The 14206-nt window shown below is 38.1% G+C and overlaps 1 protein-coding gene across 1 annotated transcript in view; it reads right to left on the bottom strand.

Annotated features, from left to right (window-relative positions):
- The window catches only part of LOC102829559 (inositol monophosphatase 3-like), a 38387-nt gene that overhangs the window by 13812 nt on the left and 10369 nt on the right, over positions 1–14206 (bottom strand). The window contains exons 2-3 of the mRNA XM_006876628.1: positions 9705–9867; positions 8981–9076 (exon numbers count right to left, since the gene is read on the bottom strand). Coding sequence (XP_006876690.1) covers positions 8981–9076; positions 9705–9867 — 259 coding nt within the window. The remainder of the gene's footprint in view (positions 1–8980; positions 9077–9704; positions 9868–14206) is intronic.

The raw sequence follows: 14206 nt of genomic DNA, 5'->3' as shown, positions 1-14206 counted from the left end.
GAGGGTGTAAATCCTTACGGGAGTAGAAAGCCTCATCTTTCTCCCGCGGAGCAGCTGGTAGTTTCGAACCACTGACCTTGAGGTTCGCAGCCCGATTCGTAACCACTACGCTACCAGAGCTCCTTTAAATATTCAGTGATTTTCAAAGACAAGAAAAAAAAAGCCAATCCATGCCATGACATTTTCAACTGCCTCATAAGCTAGACAATTTTAAGGAACAGTGGAGAAGAATTGACACCTTTGAATAATGGTGTTAGTGAAGAACATTCAAAGTACAGTGAGTACAGTGTCTTGGAAGAAGCACAGCCAGATGTTCCTTAGAAGCAAGGATGTTGAGACTCCATCTCATGTACTTTGAGTAGAGTATCAGAAGGGCCCAGTCCCTGGAAAAGGACATCATGCTTGGTTGGTATAATGGAGAATCAGAAAAAATAGGAAGACCCTCAATGAAAAATGGACACACTGGCATCAATAGTGAACTCAAACATAACAGCAGCTGTGGGAATGCACTGAACCATGCAGTATTTCCTTCTGCAGTGTATGCGGTCTCTATAAGTAAGACGCAACTCAATGGTACCTAACCACTACCACCACCACTTGTCAGTCTTCCTTTACACCTTGGTCACATTGTGCTGACTTCCCCATATTATGTACTAACTTTCACTTTGACATAATTAATACTCATGTACTACCTATACAGGGCCGCTATGAATTGGAATCGACTTGACGGCACTTAACAACAACTATTTAGTCATTGCTGTTGCTAAGTGCTGTCCAGTCAATTCTGACTCACAGCAACCCTTTATAAGATTTCCAAGGAATGGCTTTGAACTGAGTTTGAACTGTCAGCCTTGTGGTTCAAACCGACCTTATGATTAAGTGCGTACCATCTTACAGTGCCACACTAGGCTCTAATAAATAGTTATTAGAGAATAATTACTAGTGTATGTTAAAAATTATCCACACTCAGGTTATATTAAAATGCCTGTCCATGGATGATGACAACATTCAGCATGTACATTAAATGATTCTGTGGAATAGAAGAGTAATGGTAGATTATGTGGCAAATAATTTGCAAATGAGCTATGGTTCTGCCTATGAAATAATCCATGATGGACTTGGGTTTCAAAAAGTTTGTGTAAAATGGATACCTAAACAGCTCAAGAAGAGCATAAACAAAAGCGTTTTAACTCTGCAAACAAAATTTGGGCCAATACACAAAGGAGGGTAAGAGTTTCTTTACAAAAGTCTTTATTGTTGATACGACATGGATTCATCACTACAAGCCTGAGAGTAAACAACAGAGTAAGGAATGGAAACAGCCTCAATCACCAAGTACGAAAAAGTTCAAAAGTTTCAGCTAGAAAATTAATGCTTACAGTTTTCTGAGATTCTTAAGGACCAGTACTGAACACTATGAGGAAAAGGTTCAACAATCAACAGTGCTCCTAACAGTGAGAAACTCATTGAAGAGCTGAAACTTAAATTTTGCTCACACTGTTGACAATGCAAAAACTTCATTTTGAGGTGTTAAAGCATCCTCCCAATAGTACTGATCCTGCTCCATAGGATTTTCACCTGTTTGGTCCCCTGAAAGCAGCCCTTTGAAGACAAAGATGAAGAAGTGAAGACAGCATTGCATTCTTGGCTTGCAACTCAGCCCAAAACATTTTTTAATAAGGGAATATGAAAGCTTGTTTACAGATGGACAAAGTGTAGTGATAAAAAAAGATTATGTTGAACTATAATGTATCTGTGTTTTCTAAAAGCAGATTAAAATAAATCGTCAGAGTGCAAAAAATTTTTGACTCACCTTAATATTTATTCTTTCTCTTTCTCCACCTTATTCCTGGCAATCATAAAAAATGTTTCTTTCTGTATTTAAATCTATTCTTGACTTTTGGGATTGTAATCTCACACAATATTTTTCTTTTCTTTTTGTGATTGACTTTATTTCATTCAGCATGTCTTCCAGATGCATCCATGCTATGAGACGTTTCATGGAGTCGTTATTCTTTATCATTGTGCAGTATTTCATTCTATGTATGTACCATATTTTATTAATTCATTCATCCATTGATGGACAGTTAGACTGGTTCCATCTTGCATGTCTATTCCAGTCATAACTCTTACTTCACTAGGATATTTAACTAGGAATGGGATTACTGAATCATATTGTATTTTTATTTCTAGCCTTTTAAACAAGTGCAATACGATTTTCCATAATGGCTGTACCATTTTTAAGTATCATTAGTAGTGCACAGGAGTCCTGGTGTAGTGCTGCAGGATAATGCACTGGACCATAATGTCATTTGAACTGCAATGTCAGTGGTTCAAACTTACCAGCTGCTTCTCGGAAACCCTATACAGGGTCCCTATGAGTTGGAACTGACTTGATGGCACCTAACAAGAAGCAGCAGCAGTATATAAGAATTCTGCTCTGCACACCAGCACATGCTGCTTTTTGGATCAGTGACATGGTTGCCAGGGTAGGATGGTATATTGTAGTTTTAAATTGTATCACTTTACTAGCTAAATGACTGCCGTGTATTTTTTCATGTGTTTATTACCTGTCTGCATTTTTTTCTTTAGTGAACCATCTATTCATGGCTCATGACCATTTTTTAATTGGTTTGGTTTTTGTTCAAATTTTCTATAACTTTTAGATACTATACCCTTGTAAGATACGGTCATTACAAAAATGATTCCCAAGTGGGTTGTTTTTTTTTCTTTTGGTGAAATACATTGAAATAAGCAGAGGTATTTAATTTTTATAAGGTCCCAGATAGCTAATTTATATTCTGGTGCTTGTGCATTTTTAGTTATATTTGATAGTCTATTTATGCCATAAATTAGGAGCCCAAAGTTGTACCTATTTTTCTTCCATGAATTTTGCAATTTTAGGTTTAGTATTCAGGTCTTTGTGAGTTAGTTTTTATGTAAGAGATATGGATCCTGCTGCACATTTTAGTTTTGTCAACACCATTTGTAAAAGATACACTACTCTCCACATTTAATGGGTTTTTGCTTTTTGTCAAAGAACAGTAGTCCTTTTTGATGTTAGGTGCTGTCGAGTTGGTTCTGATTCATAGCGACCCTATGCACAACAGAATGAAACAATGCCCAATCCTGTGCCACCCTTGCTATTTTAATTATGCTTGAACCCATGGCTGCTGCCACTGTGCTAAGCCATCTAGTTGGACATCTTCCTCTTTTTCGCTAACCTTCCACTTTACCAAGCACGATGTCCTTTTCCAGGGACAGATCCCTCCTGATAACATGTCCTAAGTATGAGAGATGAAGTCTTGCAATCCTAGCTTCTAGGAGCATTCTGGCTGTACTTCTTCCAACACAGATTTGTTTGTTCTTCTGGCAGCCCATGGTACTTTTAATATTGTTCTCAAACACCATAACTCAAATAGATCAATTCTTCTACAGTTTTCTATATTCATTGTCCAATTTTCACATGCTTTCCATTTCATTTTTGACTTGCACTTTTCCTAGCTTCGTATTTTGTAATTCCATGTTCCGATTATTAGTGGATATTTTTGTTGTTGTTTCTCCTATCTTGAGTTGTACCCCATCAACAAATGAAGGTTCCGAAAGCTTTACGCCATTTGCACCATCATGATCTACTCTATTTTGAGGAGGCAGCTCTTCTCCAATCTTATTTTGAGTGCCTTCCAACCTGAGGGGCTCACCTTCTCACACTATGTCTATCTCACAATGTTCTGCTACTCTTCATAAGGCTTACAGTAGCTAAGTGTTCAAAAGTAGTCTACCTTTCCATCTTGTTTTAATCTGGAAGACCCACTGAAACCTGTCCACTATTGGTATTCCTACTGGTATTTAAAATACCAGTGGTGCAGCTTCCAGTATCACAGCAACACACAAGCCACCACAGTATGACAAGCGGATAGACGACTGTGTTGTTGGATTTACTTCTGGTGTTTAATTCTGTTCCATTGGCCTGTCACTATACCAATACCAGGATGTTTTGATTGCCTTACCATGGCCGTTTAGTAGCTTCTAAGATTGAAGTGTGAGACCTCTTAGTTTGCTCTTCTTCAACAGTATCTTACTTATCTGGAGCCTTGGTTTTTCTATCTCATTAAAGAATGTTGTTAGAATTTCTACTGGAACTGTATTATACATGGGGACTTCAAAAAAAGTATGTGGAAAGATAAACTTTAAGAGATCCAAATAAAAACAAACTTTATTTCTCAATATAGGCTCCATCAAGTTCAAGCCATTTTTGTAAGCAATGATATCATTTAGTCTAGCTCTAAAGAAGTGAAGGAATTTAACCTTATCAATGGTATCTTTTTTATATTACTAACTAAAGAACAATGAGCACCCTTTAAAATTTTATAAGATTTGTTGTTAAGTGTTGTCGAGTAGGTTCCAACTCATAGCAACCCTGTATAGAGTTTTCAAGGAGTAGCTGGTAAATTTGAGCTGCCGACCTTGCAGTTTAAACCAACCTTATGGTCCAGTGTCTACCGTACAGCACCACACCAAGATTAGGAAACAAAAAGTCAGAAGGAGCCAAATCAGGATGAGTAATGATTTCTCAGTAAAACTCTAGCACAACTGCCCTTTCTTGATGAGAGGAATGGGCAGGAGCGTTGCCGTGGTGAAGACACTAGTGAAATTTTCCAATGTCTTTTCCTGTTAATACTTTCCCATAACACTCTCAACTAGCAAAATGCCTTGAGAATCCCAAAAAACTGTTGCCTTTACCTGGTGCTTTGACTTGACGACTTCCAGCTCTTGGTAGTCATTGTGTTGATTGTGCTTTTGTTGCAGAACTGCACTGTTAAAGCCTTGTTTCATCTCCTAGTACAATTCTTCAAAGAACTGCTTCATGAACTTGATCCCACTTGTTTAAAATTTCCACTGAAAACTTTGCTTTTGTCTGCAGTTGATCTGGATGCAATCGTTTTGGCATCCATTGAGTGCACAGTTTGCTCAACTTAATTTTTTAGTCAGAACTGTGCAAGCTGATCCAATTGGAATTATGGTGTTGGCTATTGTTTCTGTTGTTAATTATCAGTCTTCTTCAATTAGGACACAAACAAGACATTTCCTTGCAAATCAGTGTGGATGGTCTACCAGTGGGGGCTTCCTCTTCAACACTGTCTCATCCCTTCTTAAAATGGGTTAATCACTTATAAATTGCTGATTGTTTTGGACATATATCCCTACAAACCTTAAGTATTAATGATTTCACCATTTCAGCATAAATTTGATGTTTGCTCTTGCTTCAATTTTAGCAGAATTCATGTTGCTTTGATAGGAGCTCTTTTCAAACTAAAGTCTTATCCTTATTTCTCAACCTAGATCCTGCTCTGGTACGTTAAAAATTATGAATACTGGGAGGTGCAAATGAAATCCATGCACAGTTTTTTTCATAATATACATTTTCCATGAACATTTGGAAGACCTTATGAGCAGCAGTGGAACACTGTATAGTGCCAGAAGATGAGACTCTCAAGTTGGACAGCACTCAAATTGTGACTGGGAAAGAGCTGCGTCCTCAAAGTAGAGTTGACTTAATGATATGGATGGAGCAAAGCTTTCAAGACCTTCATTTGCTGATGGCACACAATTCAAAATGAGAAGAAACAGCTGCAAACATCCAGTACTGATCGGAATGTGGACTCTATAAAGCATGACTAGGAAAAATGGAAGTCATCAAAAATGAAATGAAAACACATAAGAGTATCAATATCCTAGGTATTAGTCAGCTATAAAGGGCAGGTATTGGCCACTCTGAATCAGACAACTATTAGAACTACTATGGTGGGAATGACAAAATGAAGAATGGTGTCACATTCAATGTAAGAAAGAGCATTTCAGTATCACAATGCTATCAGTGATAGAATAATACCTACAGGCCTACAAGAAAGGGTAGTTAGTATGACTATTATTCAAATTTATGCACCAACCACGAATGATGATGAAATTGAAGATTCTACCAACTTCTTCAGTCTGCAACTGATCAAACATGTAATCAATGATAATTACTAGTGATTAAAATATGAAGGAGCTCTGGTAGCGTAATGGCTACAAATTGGGCTGTAAACCGCCAGGTCAGCAGTTCAAAACTATCAGCTGTTCCGCAGAAGAAAGATGAGGCTTTCTGCTCTTGTAAATATTTACAGCCTCGGAAACCCTGTACAGGGTCGCTATGAGTCGGAACTGACTCCACGGCACATACCACCACCACCAGAATATGAAAGTTAAAACAAATAGTTGGAAAATACAGCTTTGGTAATAGAAATTATGCTGGAAAACATGTAATAGAATTTGTAAAACCAATGACTTATTCACTTCAAATACCTTTTGCAACAACATAAACAGTGACTATACATCGCTATGAGTCGGAACCGACTCCATGGCACATAACAACAACATACATACAAGACATCACCAGATAGCTCATACAGGAATCAAAATTACAACATCTGTGGGAAGAGATGATGGAGAAGCTCAATATCATCACCAAAAACATGGCCAGGAGTCAACTGAGGAACAGACCAGAACACAAATTGCTCAAATGCAAGTCCAAGCTGAAACTGAAGAAAATTAAAACAAGTCCACGAGAGTGATCCTGAGTATCTCCCACCTGAATTTAGATATCATCTGAAGAGTAGATTTGATACATTAGACACTAATGATCAAAGACCCAAAGAATTGTAGGATGGCATCAAGATCATCATATGTAAAAAAGGGAAAGGTCATTAAAAAGACACTTAATAAAAGACCAAAATGGGTGTCAAGAGATTAAAACTTGCTCTTAAGCCTAGAAAACAAGCTAAAGCAAACAGAAGCAATGATGTTGTTAAATAACTGAACAGAAATTTTCAAAGGACAGCTTGAGAAGACAAAATCAAATATTGTAATGAAATGTGCAAAGACTTAGAGATAGAAAACCAAAAAGGAAGATGAACATGCTTAGCATTTCTCAATCTGAAAAAAATTAAACCTCAATTTACAACCCTAAAGGATTCTATGAGAGCAAAATACTGAATGATGCAGAAAACATCAAAAGAAGATGGAAGGAATACATAGTCGCTGTAAGAAAAAGAACTGGTTGATGCTCAACCATTTCAAAAGGTGACACATAATGAAGAACAAAAGGTACAGAAAGAAGAAGTTGTTCGAGCTGCACTGAAGTCATTGAAGAAAGAAAAGGCTCTAGGAACTGACAAAATAAAAATTGCAATGTTTCAGCAAACTGATGCTGCACTGGAAGCAGTCCACCATCTGTGCCAAGAAATTTGGAAGAAAGCTACCTGGCCAATCCATTCGAAAAGAACCATATTTGTGCCCATTCCAAAGAAAGGTAACACAGTGGAATGCATAAATCATCAAACAGTATCATAATATATGCAAGTGAAATTCTGAATTGGTTGCAGTAGTACATAGAGAGGAAGCTGCCAAAAATTCAAGCCAGATTCAGAAGAGGAGGTTGAAAGAGGGGTACCATTGCGGATGTCAGAAAGATCTTGATGAAAACAGAGAATACCAGAAAGATGTTTACTTGTGCTCTGGTTATGCAAGGAATTCGATTGTGTGGATCATAACAAACTATGTATGCATAGCACTGTGAAGAATAGGAATTCTAGAACACTTCATTGTACTCATGAAAAACCTATACACAAACCAAGAGGCAGCATTTCAAACAGAACAAGAGAGCACTGAATGGCTTATAATCAGGAAAGGTGTGTGCCAAAATTGTATTCTTTCACCATACTTATTCAATCTGAATGCTGAGCAAATAATCCAGTGAGCTGGATTATATGAAGAATAACATAACATCAGGATTAGAGGAAGCCTCATTAACCTGTAATATGCAGATGATACAACCTTGACTACTACAAGTGAAGAGGACTTAAAATGTTTACTGATGAAGATCAAAGACCACAGCCTTCAGTATGGGTCATACCTAAATGTAAGGAAAACAAAAATCCTCACCACTGGACCAATAAACCACATCCATATAATGGAGAAAAGATTGAAGTTGTCAAAGACTTCATTTTGCTTGGCTCCACAATCAACATTCACAGAAACAGCAATCAAGATATCAAACAAAGCATCGAGCAAATCTGCAAAAGATCTCGTTAAAGTGTTAAACAGTAAAGCTGTCAGTTTTAGGACTAAAGTGCACCTGACCCAAGTCATGGTATTTTTGATCACCTCATATGCATATGAAAGTTGGACAACTAAATAATGATGAAAGAAGACTACTGAATAATGATGAACTTTAGTTATGGTGATGGAGAAGAATTTTGAAAGTACCATAGACTGCTAAAAGAACAAATAAATCTGTGTTGGAAGAAGTACTGGTAGAATACTCCTTATAAGACAGGATGGCCAGACTTCATCTCTCATATTTCAAACATGTTGCCAAGAGGAGCCAGTCCCAGAAAACATTATGCTTGGTAAAGCAGAGGGTCATTGAATAAGAGGAAAATCCCCAACAAGATGGATTTACAGTGGCATCGACAAAAGGATCAAACATAGCAAGAATTGTGAGTCTGGCATACAACCAAGCAGCCTTTCATTCTATCATATGTAGGGTTGCTTATGCCAGCACTTAACTACTGTATGGTGGACCTTAAGAGTTCACACAGAATACAACATGTTAACAGGCATGGACATCAGCCCCAGCAAACAGAGCTGACCTCAGCTGCTACACTGTCTGTGAGCAACTCAGTCTCCAACCACAATAGGACGTTCTCATCTTCAACACAGTTTTTATACCCTAAAGCAAGTTTTGAAAGCCCTGCCTTGTTATCTGTCATCAGTAGCAACAATAAAATTTTTCCTGTATCCAGTGAAGAGGTAAGGTCTGGTAAGGGTTAGACTTTAATAATTACTAAATTACAGATAAGAGTCCCACAGGATGGTAAGTACTGCAGACAAAAGGCTCAGTAACATTAACTCTTGCAAGTTCTAGCATATTTCCTACCTGTATATTCAGAAAATGGCTTATGTATGACTCCTAGCACAGGTTTGCCATTTACAGCCACACACACCATAGTAGTGACATACTTTCGAAGATCCTCTGAAAACAGAAACAAAAATGTCATACAATTGTCAAAGCAACAAACTATAAATTCAGAGTACATAGTTGTTTCATTAGAATTTATTTCAATGAAATTTAGAACATAATCCCCTCAAGCACAGTTGACATCCAACTTAAGGTAGCAATGGACACAGTAATACCGTTTTGCTACTTACTGGTGTTCTGGGTACTTGGGAATTTACTATTTTGAATTCGAAGATCAAAGGTAAATGCAATAAAACCTAAATTCTCAAAAGCCCAAGTCAATGCATTAGGCTAAAAAAAAAATGTCCTCAATAAAATGATGTCCAATGGGAACCTGAATGTTCTTGTTAAAATTTTCTCTTTCTTAAAGAATTAATTAGTGAGAGTGAGCCACTGTCATTCTATTATAATACAGTACATATTGAAGGGAAGAAAGAAAATCTATAATCACTGATCCAGTCCAAATGTCAAATACATTTGTCTTAAAATCTAACTGGAAGAGCTGTTTTGGTTTTGAAAATACCTACCTCCATGTATATACCACCTTACCTTTTTCGTGGGGGTAAGGTAGAAGTGGGAGAAGCAGTCTAGTTCTTCAGTATGTACTAGCAATCAGAAGTCTGAGATGAATGCTTTCAATTACCTGTATATTCTTGTGTAGCATCAAGTGGATCAATCCACACAGTAACACTTTCTGCTGGTACCTCTTTTGGGGCAGTTATTTCCCTCAAGATATCCTCAGGAATATGACGATCCCACAAGATAACCTCCTGATCCGCTGCATCCACATGTTCCTCAGTATTTATCTGCATCAAATACAGTAGACAGTTAAAAAATATATATATATATATATATACCACCTGAGAAAACACAAAAGACACATTTCTGATACAACCACAAACTGTAAAGAAGCAAATCCATTTTTTTTTTTTACTTTGAGGCTTTATTCCCCTCTCCTAAATGAAAATGTTATCAATTTCAGCAACATCTTCTCTTCAAATGCTGAGCAATCTACTAATTACAATCTACTATTGGCTCTGGAGCTCTGGTAGCGTAGTGGTTACGAATCGGGCTGCAAACCTTAAGGTCAGTGGTTCGAAACTACCAGCCGCTCTGCGGGAGAAAGATGAGGCTTTCTACTCCCATAAAGATTTACACCCTAGGAAACCCTGTACAGGGTCGCTATGGGTCAGAACCGACTCGATGGCACTTAACAACAATTGGCTCTGGAAGTGTAGTGGTTACAAGTTGGGCTATAACCCTCAAGGTCAGCAGTTCAAAACTACCAGATGTTTAGCCAATGGTTGTGGAGGTAGTATGCCATGGAGTTTATTTTGACTCATAACAACCTTGCATAGGGTTTTGTTTTGTTTTGTTTTGCTTCCTATTCCATGATTTACTTATTTAAGTTTTTTAATGTGAAATTGGGTAATGGGTTACATGGGAGAACATCAGCTTTACATTCATCCTATTGTATTTTGTTTCATTTGCATAGGGTTTTTGAGGCAATAAGTGATAGGATAATATCCATACGTCTACAAGGAAGACCAATTAATACTACTATTATTCAAATTTACACACCAACCACTAAAGCCAGTGATGATGAAACTGAAGACTTCTATCAACTTCTTCAAGGAGCTCTGGTAGCGTAGTGGTTATGAATCAGGCTGTGAACTGCAAGGTCAGCAGTTCGAAATTACCAGCTGTTCCAGGGGAGAAAGATGAGGCTTTCTGCTCTTGTAAAGATTTACAGGCTCAGAAACCCTGTACAGGGTCGCTATGAGTCATAACTGACTCCACAGCACGTAACAACGACAACATCAACTTCTTCAATTTCAGACTGAAGAAGTTGATGGTGGTGATGGTGGTTATGTGCTGTGGTGTCAGTTCTGACTCACAGAGATCCTGAATAGGGTTTCTGAGGCTGTAAAGTTTTACAGGAGCAGAAAGCCTCATCGTTCTCCTGCTGAACAGCTGGCAGTTTTGAACTAGCTAGACCTTGAGATTAGTAGCCGAGCTCGTAACCACTACGCTACCAGAGCTCACTGATGAAGTGATTGTTGTTGTTGTTATGTACTGTGGAGTCGGTTCTGACTCATAGTGACCCTACACAGGGTTTCCAAGGCTGCAAATCTTTATGGGAACAGAAAGCTTCATCTAAATACCAGCTGTTCTGTGGGAGAAAGATGAGGCTTTCTGCTCCCGTAAAGATTTACAGTCTCGGAAACCCTATTCAGGGTCGCTATGAGTCAGAACTGACACCACAGCACATAACCACCATCAACTTCTTCAGTCTGGAATTGATCAAGCATACAATCAAGGTGTATTGCTAATTACTGGTGATTGGAATGCAAAGGTTGGAAACAAAGAGGAAAAGATCAGTAGTTGGAAAATATGGCCTTGGTGACAGAAATGATGCTGAAATAGCATGACAGAATTTTGTAGGACCAATAACTTCTTCATTGTGAATATCTTTTTTCAAACAACATAAAAGACTACCAATACACAAGGATCTCACCAGATGGAATACACAGAAATCAAATTGACTATATCAGTAGAAAGAGACAGTAGAAAAGCTCCATAACATTAGCCAAAATAAATTCAGGGGCAGACTGTGGAACAGACCATCAATTGCTTAAATGCAAGTTCAAGCTGATGCTGAAAAAAATGAAAACAAGTCCACGAGAGCCAAAACATGACATTGAACATCTCCTACCTGAATTTAGAGATCATCTTAATAACAGATTTGATGCATTAGACATTAAAGACCAAAGACCAGAAGAGTTGTGGGATGACATCAAGAACATCATACCAGAAGAAGGCAAAAGGTTATTAAAAAGACAAAATAGAAGGAAAAGACCAAAATGGATGCCAGAAGAGACTGGGAAACTTGTGCTCCAGTGTAGAGATGTTAAATCAAACGTCAGAAATGAGGAAGTAAAAGAACTAAATAGAAAATTCAAAGAGCAGCTGGAGAAAACCAAGTCAAATACTTTAACAAAATGTGCAAAGACCTGGAGTTAGAAAACCAAGAAGGAAGAACATGCTCAGTATTTCTCAAGCTGAGAGAACTGAAAAAAAATTCAGCTTTGACTTGTAGCATTAATGGATTCTCTGGACAAAATACTGAATGATTCAGAAAACATTAAAAGAAGATGGAAGGAATATACAGAACATATACCAAAAAGAAGTAGTCGATATTCAACCATTTCAAGAGGTGGTATATGATCAAGATCCAATGAAGGAAGAAGTCCAAAGTGCTAAAGGCACTGGCAAAGAACAAGGCTCCAGGAATTGATAGAATATAAATTGAAATCTTTCAACAAACTAATGGAAGCACTGGAGGCACTCACTTACTTATGCCAAGAAATTTGGAAGGCAACTAACTACTTGGACAACCTGACAGGAAGAGATCCATATTTGTGCCCATTCCAAAGAAAGATGGTGACCCATCAGAATACGGAAGTTATTGCTAAAGATAACCCACAACTGGCTGCAAATATACACTGATAGATGTTCTAGCTGGATTCAGAAGAGAACATGGAATGAGGGATATCATTGCTGTTGTCAGATGGATCTTTGCTAAAAGCAGAGAATACTAGAAAGATGTTTACCTGTGATTTATAGACTATGCAAAAAAAGTCTTTCAACTGTGTGGATCATGACAAGCTTTGGACAACATTGCAAAAAATGGACATTCCAGAACACTTAATTGTGCTCATGAGGAACTTGTACACAGACTAAAAAAGGCAGTTGTTCTAACAGACCAAGAGAACACGGTATAATTTAGCATTAGTAAAGGTGTGAGCTAGGGTTGTATTCTTTCACCATACTTATTCAATCTATATGAGCAAATAATTGGAGAAGCTGGATTATATGAAAAAAAAATGTGATATCAAGATTGGAGGAAGACTCATTAACAACTTTGGATGATATGCTGATGATACAACCTTGCTTGCTGAAAATGAAGAGCGCTTAAAATCAAAGACCACAGACTTCAGTATGGGTTGCACTTCAATGTAAAGAAGACAAAAATCCTCACTACTGGAGTAAAGATTGAAGTTGCCAAAGACTTCATTTTGCTCAGATAGGCCATCAACACTCCCGGAAGCAGCAGTCAAGAAATCAAGTGACATATTGCATTAGGCATACTTGCTGCACAAGACCTCTTTAAAGTGTTCAAGACCAAAGACGTCAGTTGAGGACCGTCGAAGAATTGAAGCACTTGAATTATGGTGTTGGAGACTATTTTACAAGTACCATGGACTGCCAAAAAAAAAATCAAACCAAACTGTGTTGAGATCACATACTATAGTATAAGAAGCAGAAAAGCCACAGAAACACAAAGGAGGAAGGCAGGAGGTAAGGACAATCAGGAAACTTAAGGGCTATGGGTATGGAGTAGTCCTGGTATGGCAATGTAGGATAAGCATTGGAGTGCAAGGTCAATTTGAACCAAAAGGTTGGTAGCTCATCAGCAGCTCCAGAGAAACCTTATACAGGGTCACTATGACTCAATGGAACTTAACAACACCATAGATAAGGAAGGAACTCTTCTAAGAGCCACACCCTGAATTTGGACTTCTAATCTCTTTGACTGTGACAAGACAAATGCTTGTTCTTTAAAGTCAGGCAACTGTGGTACTATTTTGCTGTTGTTACAACAACAATAGATAGCTAAACTAAAATAGATGTCAAGTCTCCCATCAATACACTATAGATTTTATGTTATCTCCAATCCCTATAGGTTTTTTCCTCCTCCTTGGAAAATGGACAAAGCCATTTCTGCAATTTACGTGAAAAAGCAAAATGTAAGGAAAAATAGGCAGACCGACTGTTACTACAAGAACAAGCAACTTGCTTGCCCAGGAAACATCAAGGCAAGTGGTTGGGTCCCCTCAGTGCAAACCCCCTTCCAAGACTAAGCCTCAATGGGAATACACGCTGTGATTGGTGACCACGCTCAACACCAATAAGGGGAAGTGAGGGAAAAACAGCAATGAAGCAGAGAGCTAAGCCCTACAACGTTCAATAGACTTCTATGAACCCGGGTGAAGACCTGGTTGGCCAGCAGTGTGGCAAGACCTGGGGACTCTTCGGCCCAGAGTCAGTGACATAGCCACAGAGGACTAGAGTGGAGAGTGA

The sequence above is a fragment of the Chrysochloris asiatica genome, unplaced genomic scaffold, assembly GCF_000296735.1.
Source record: "Chrysochloris asiatica unplaced genomic scaffold, ChrAsi1.0 scaffold00397, whole genome shotgun sequence".
Classification (NCBI taxonomy): Eukaryota; Metazoa; Chordata; class Mammalia; order Afrosoricida; family Chrysochloridae; genus Chrysochloris; species Chrysochloris asiatica.
This window is presented reverse-complemented; position numbering and strand designations above follow the sequence as displayed.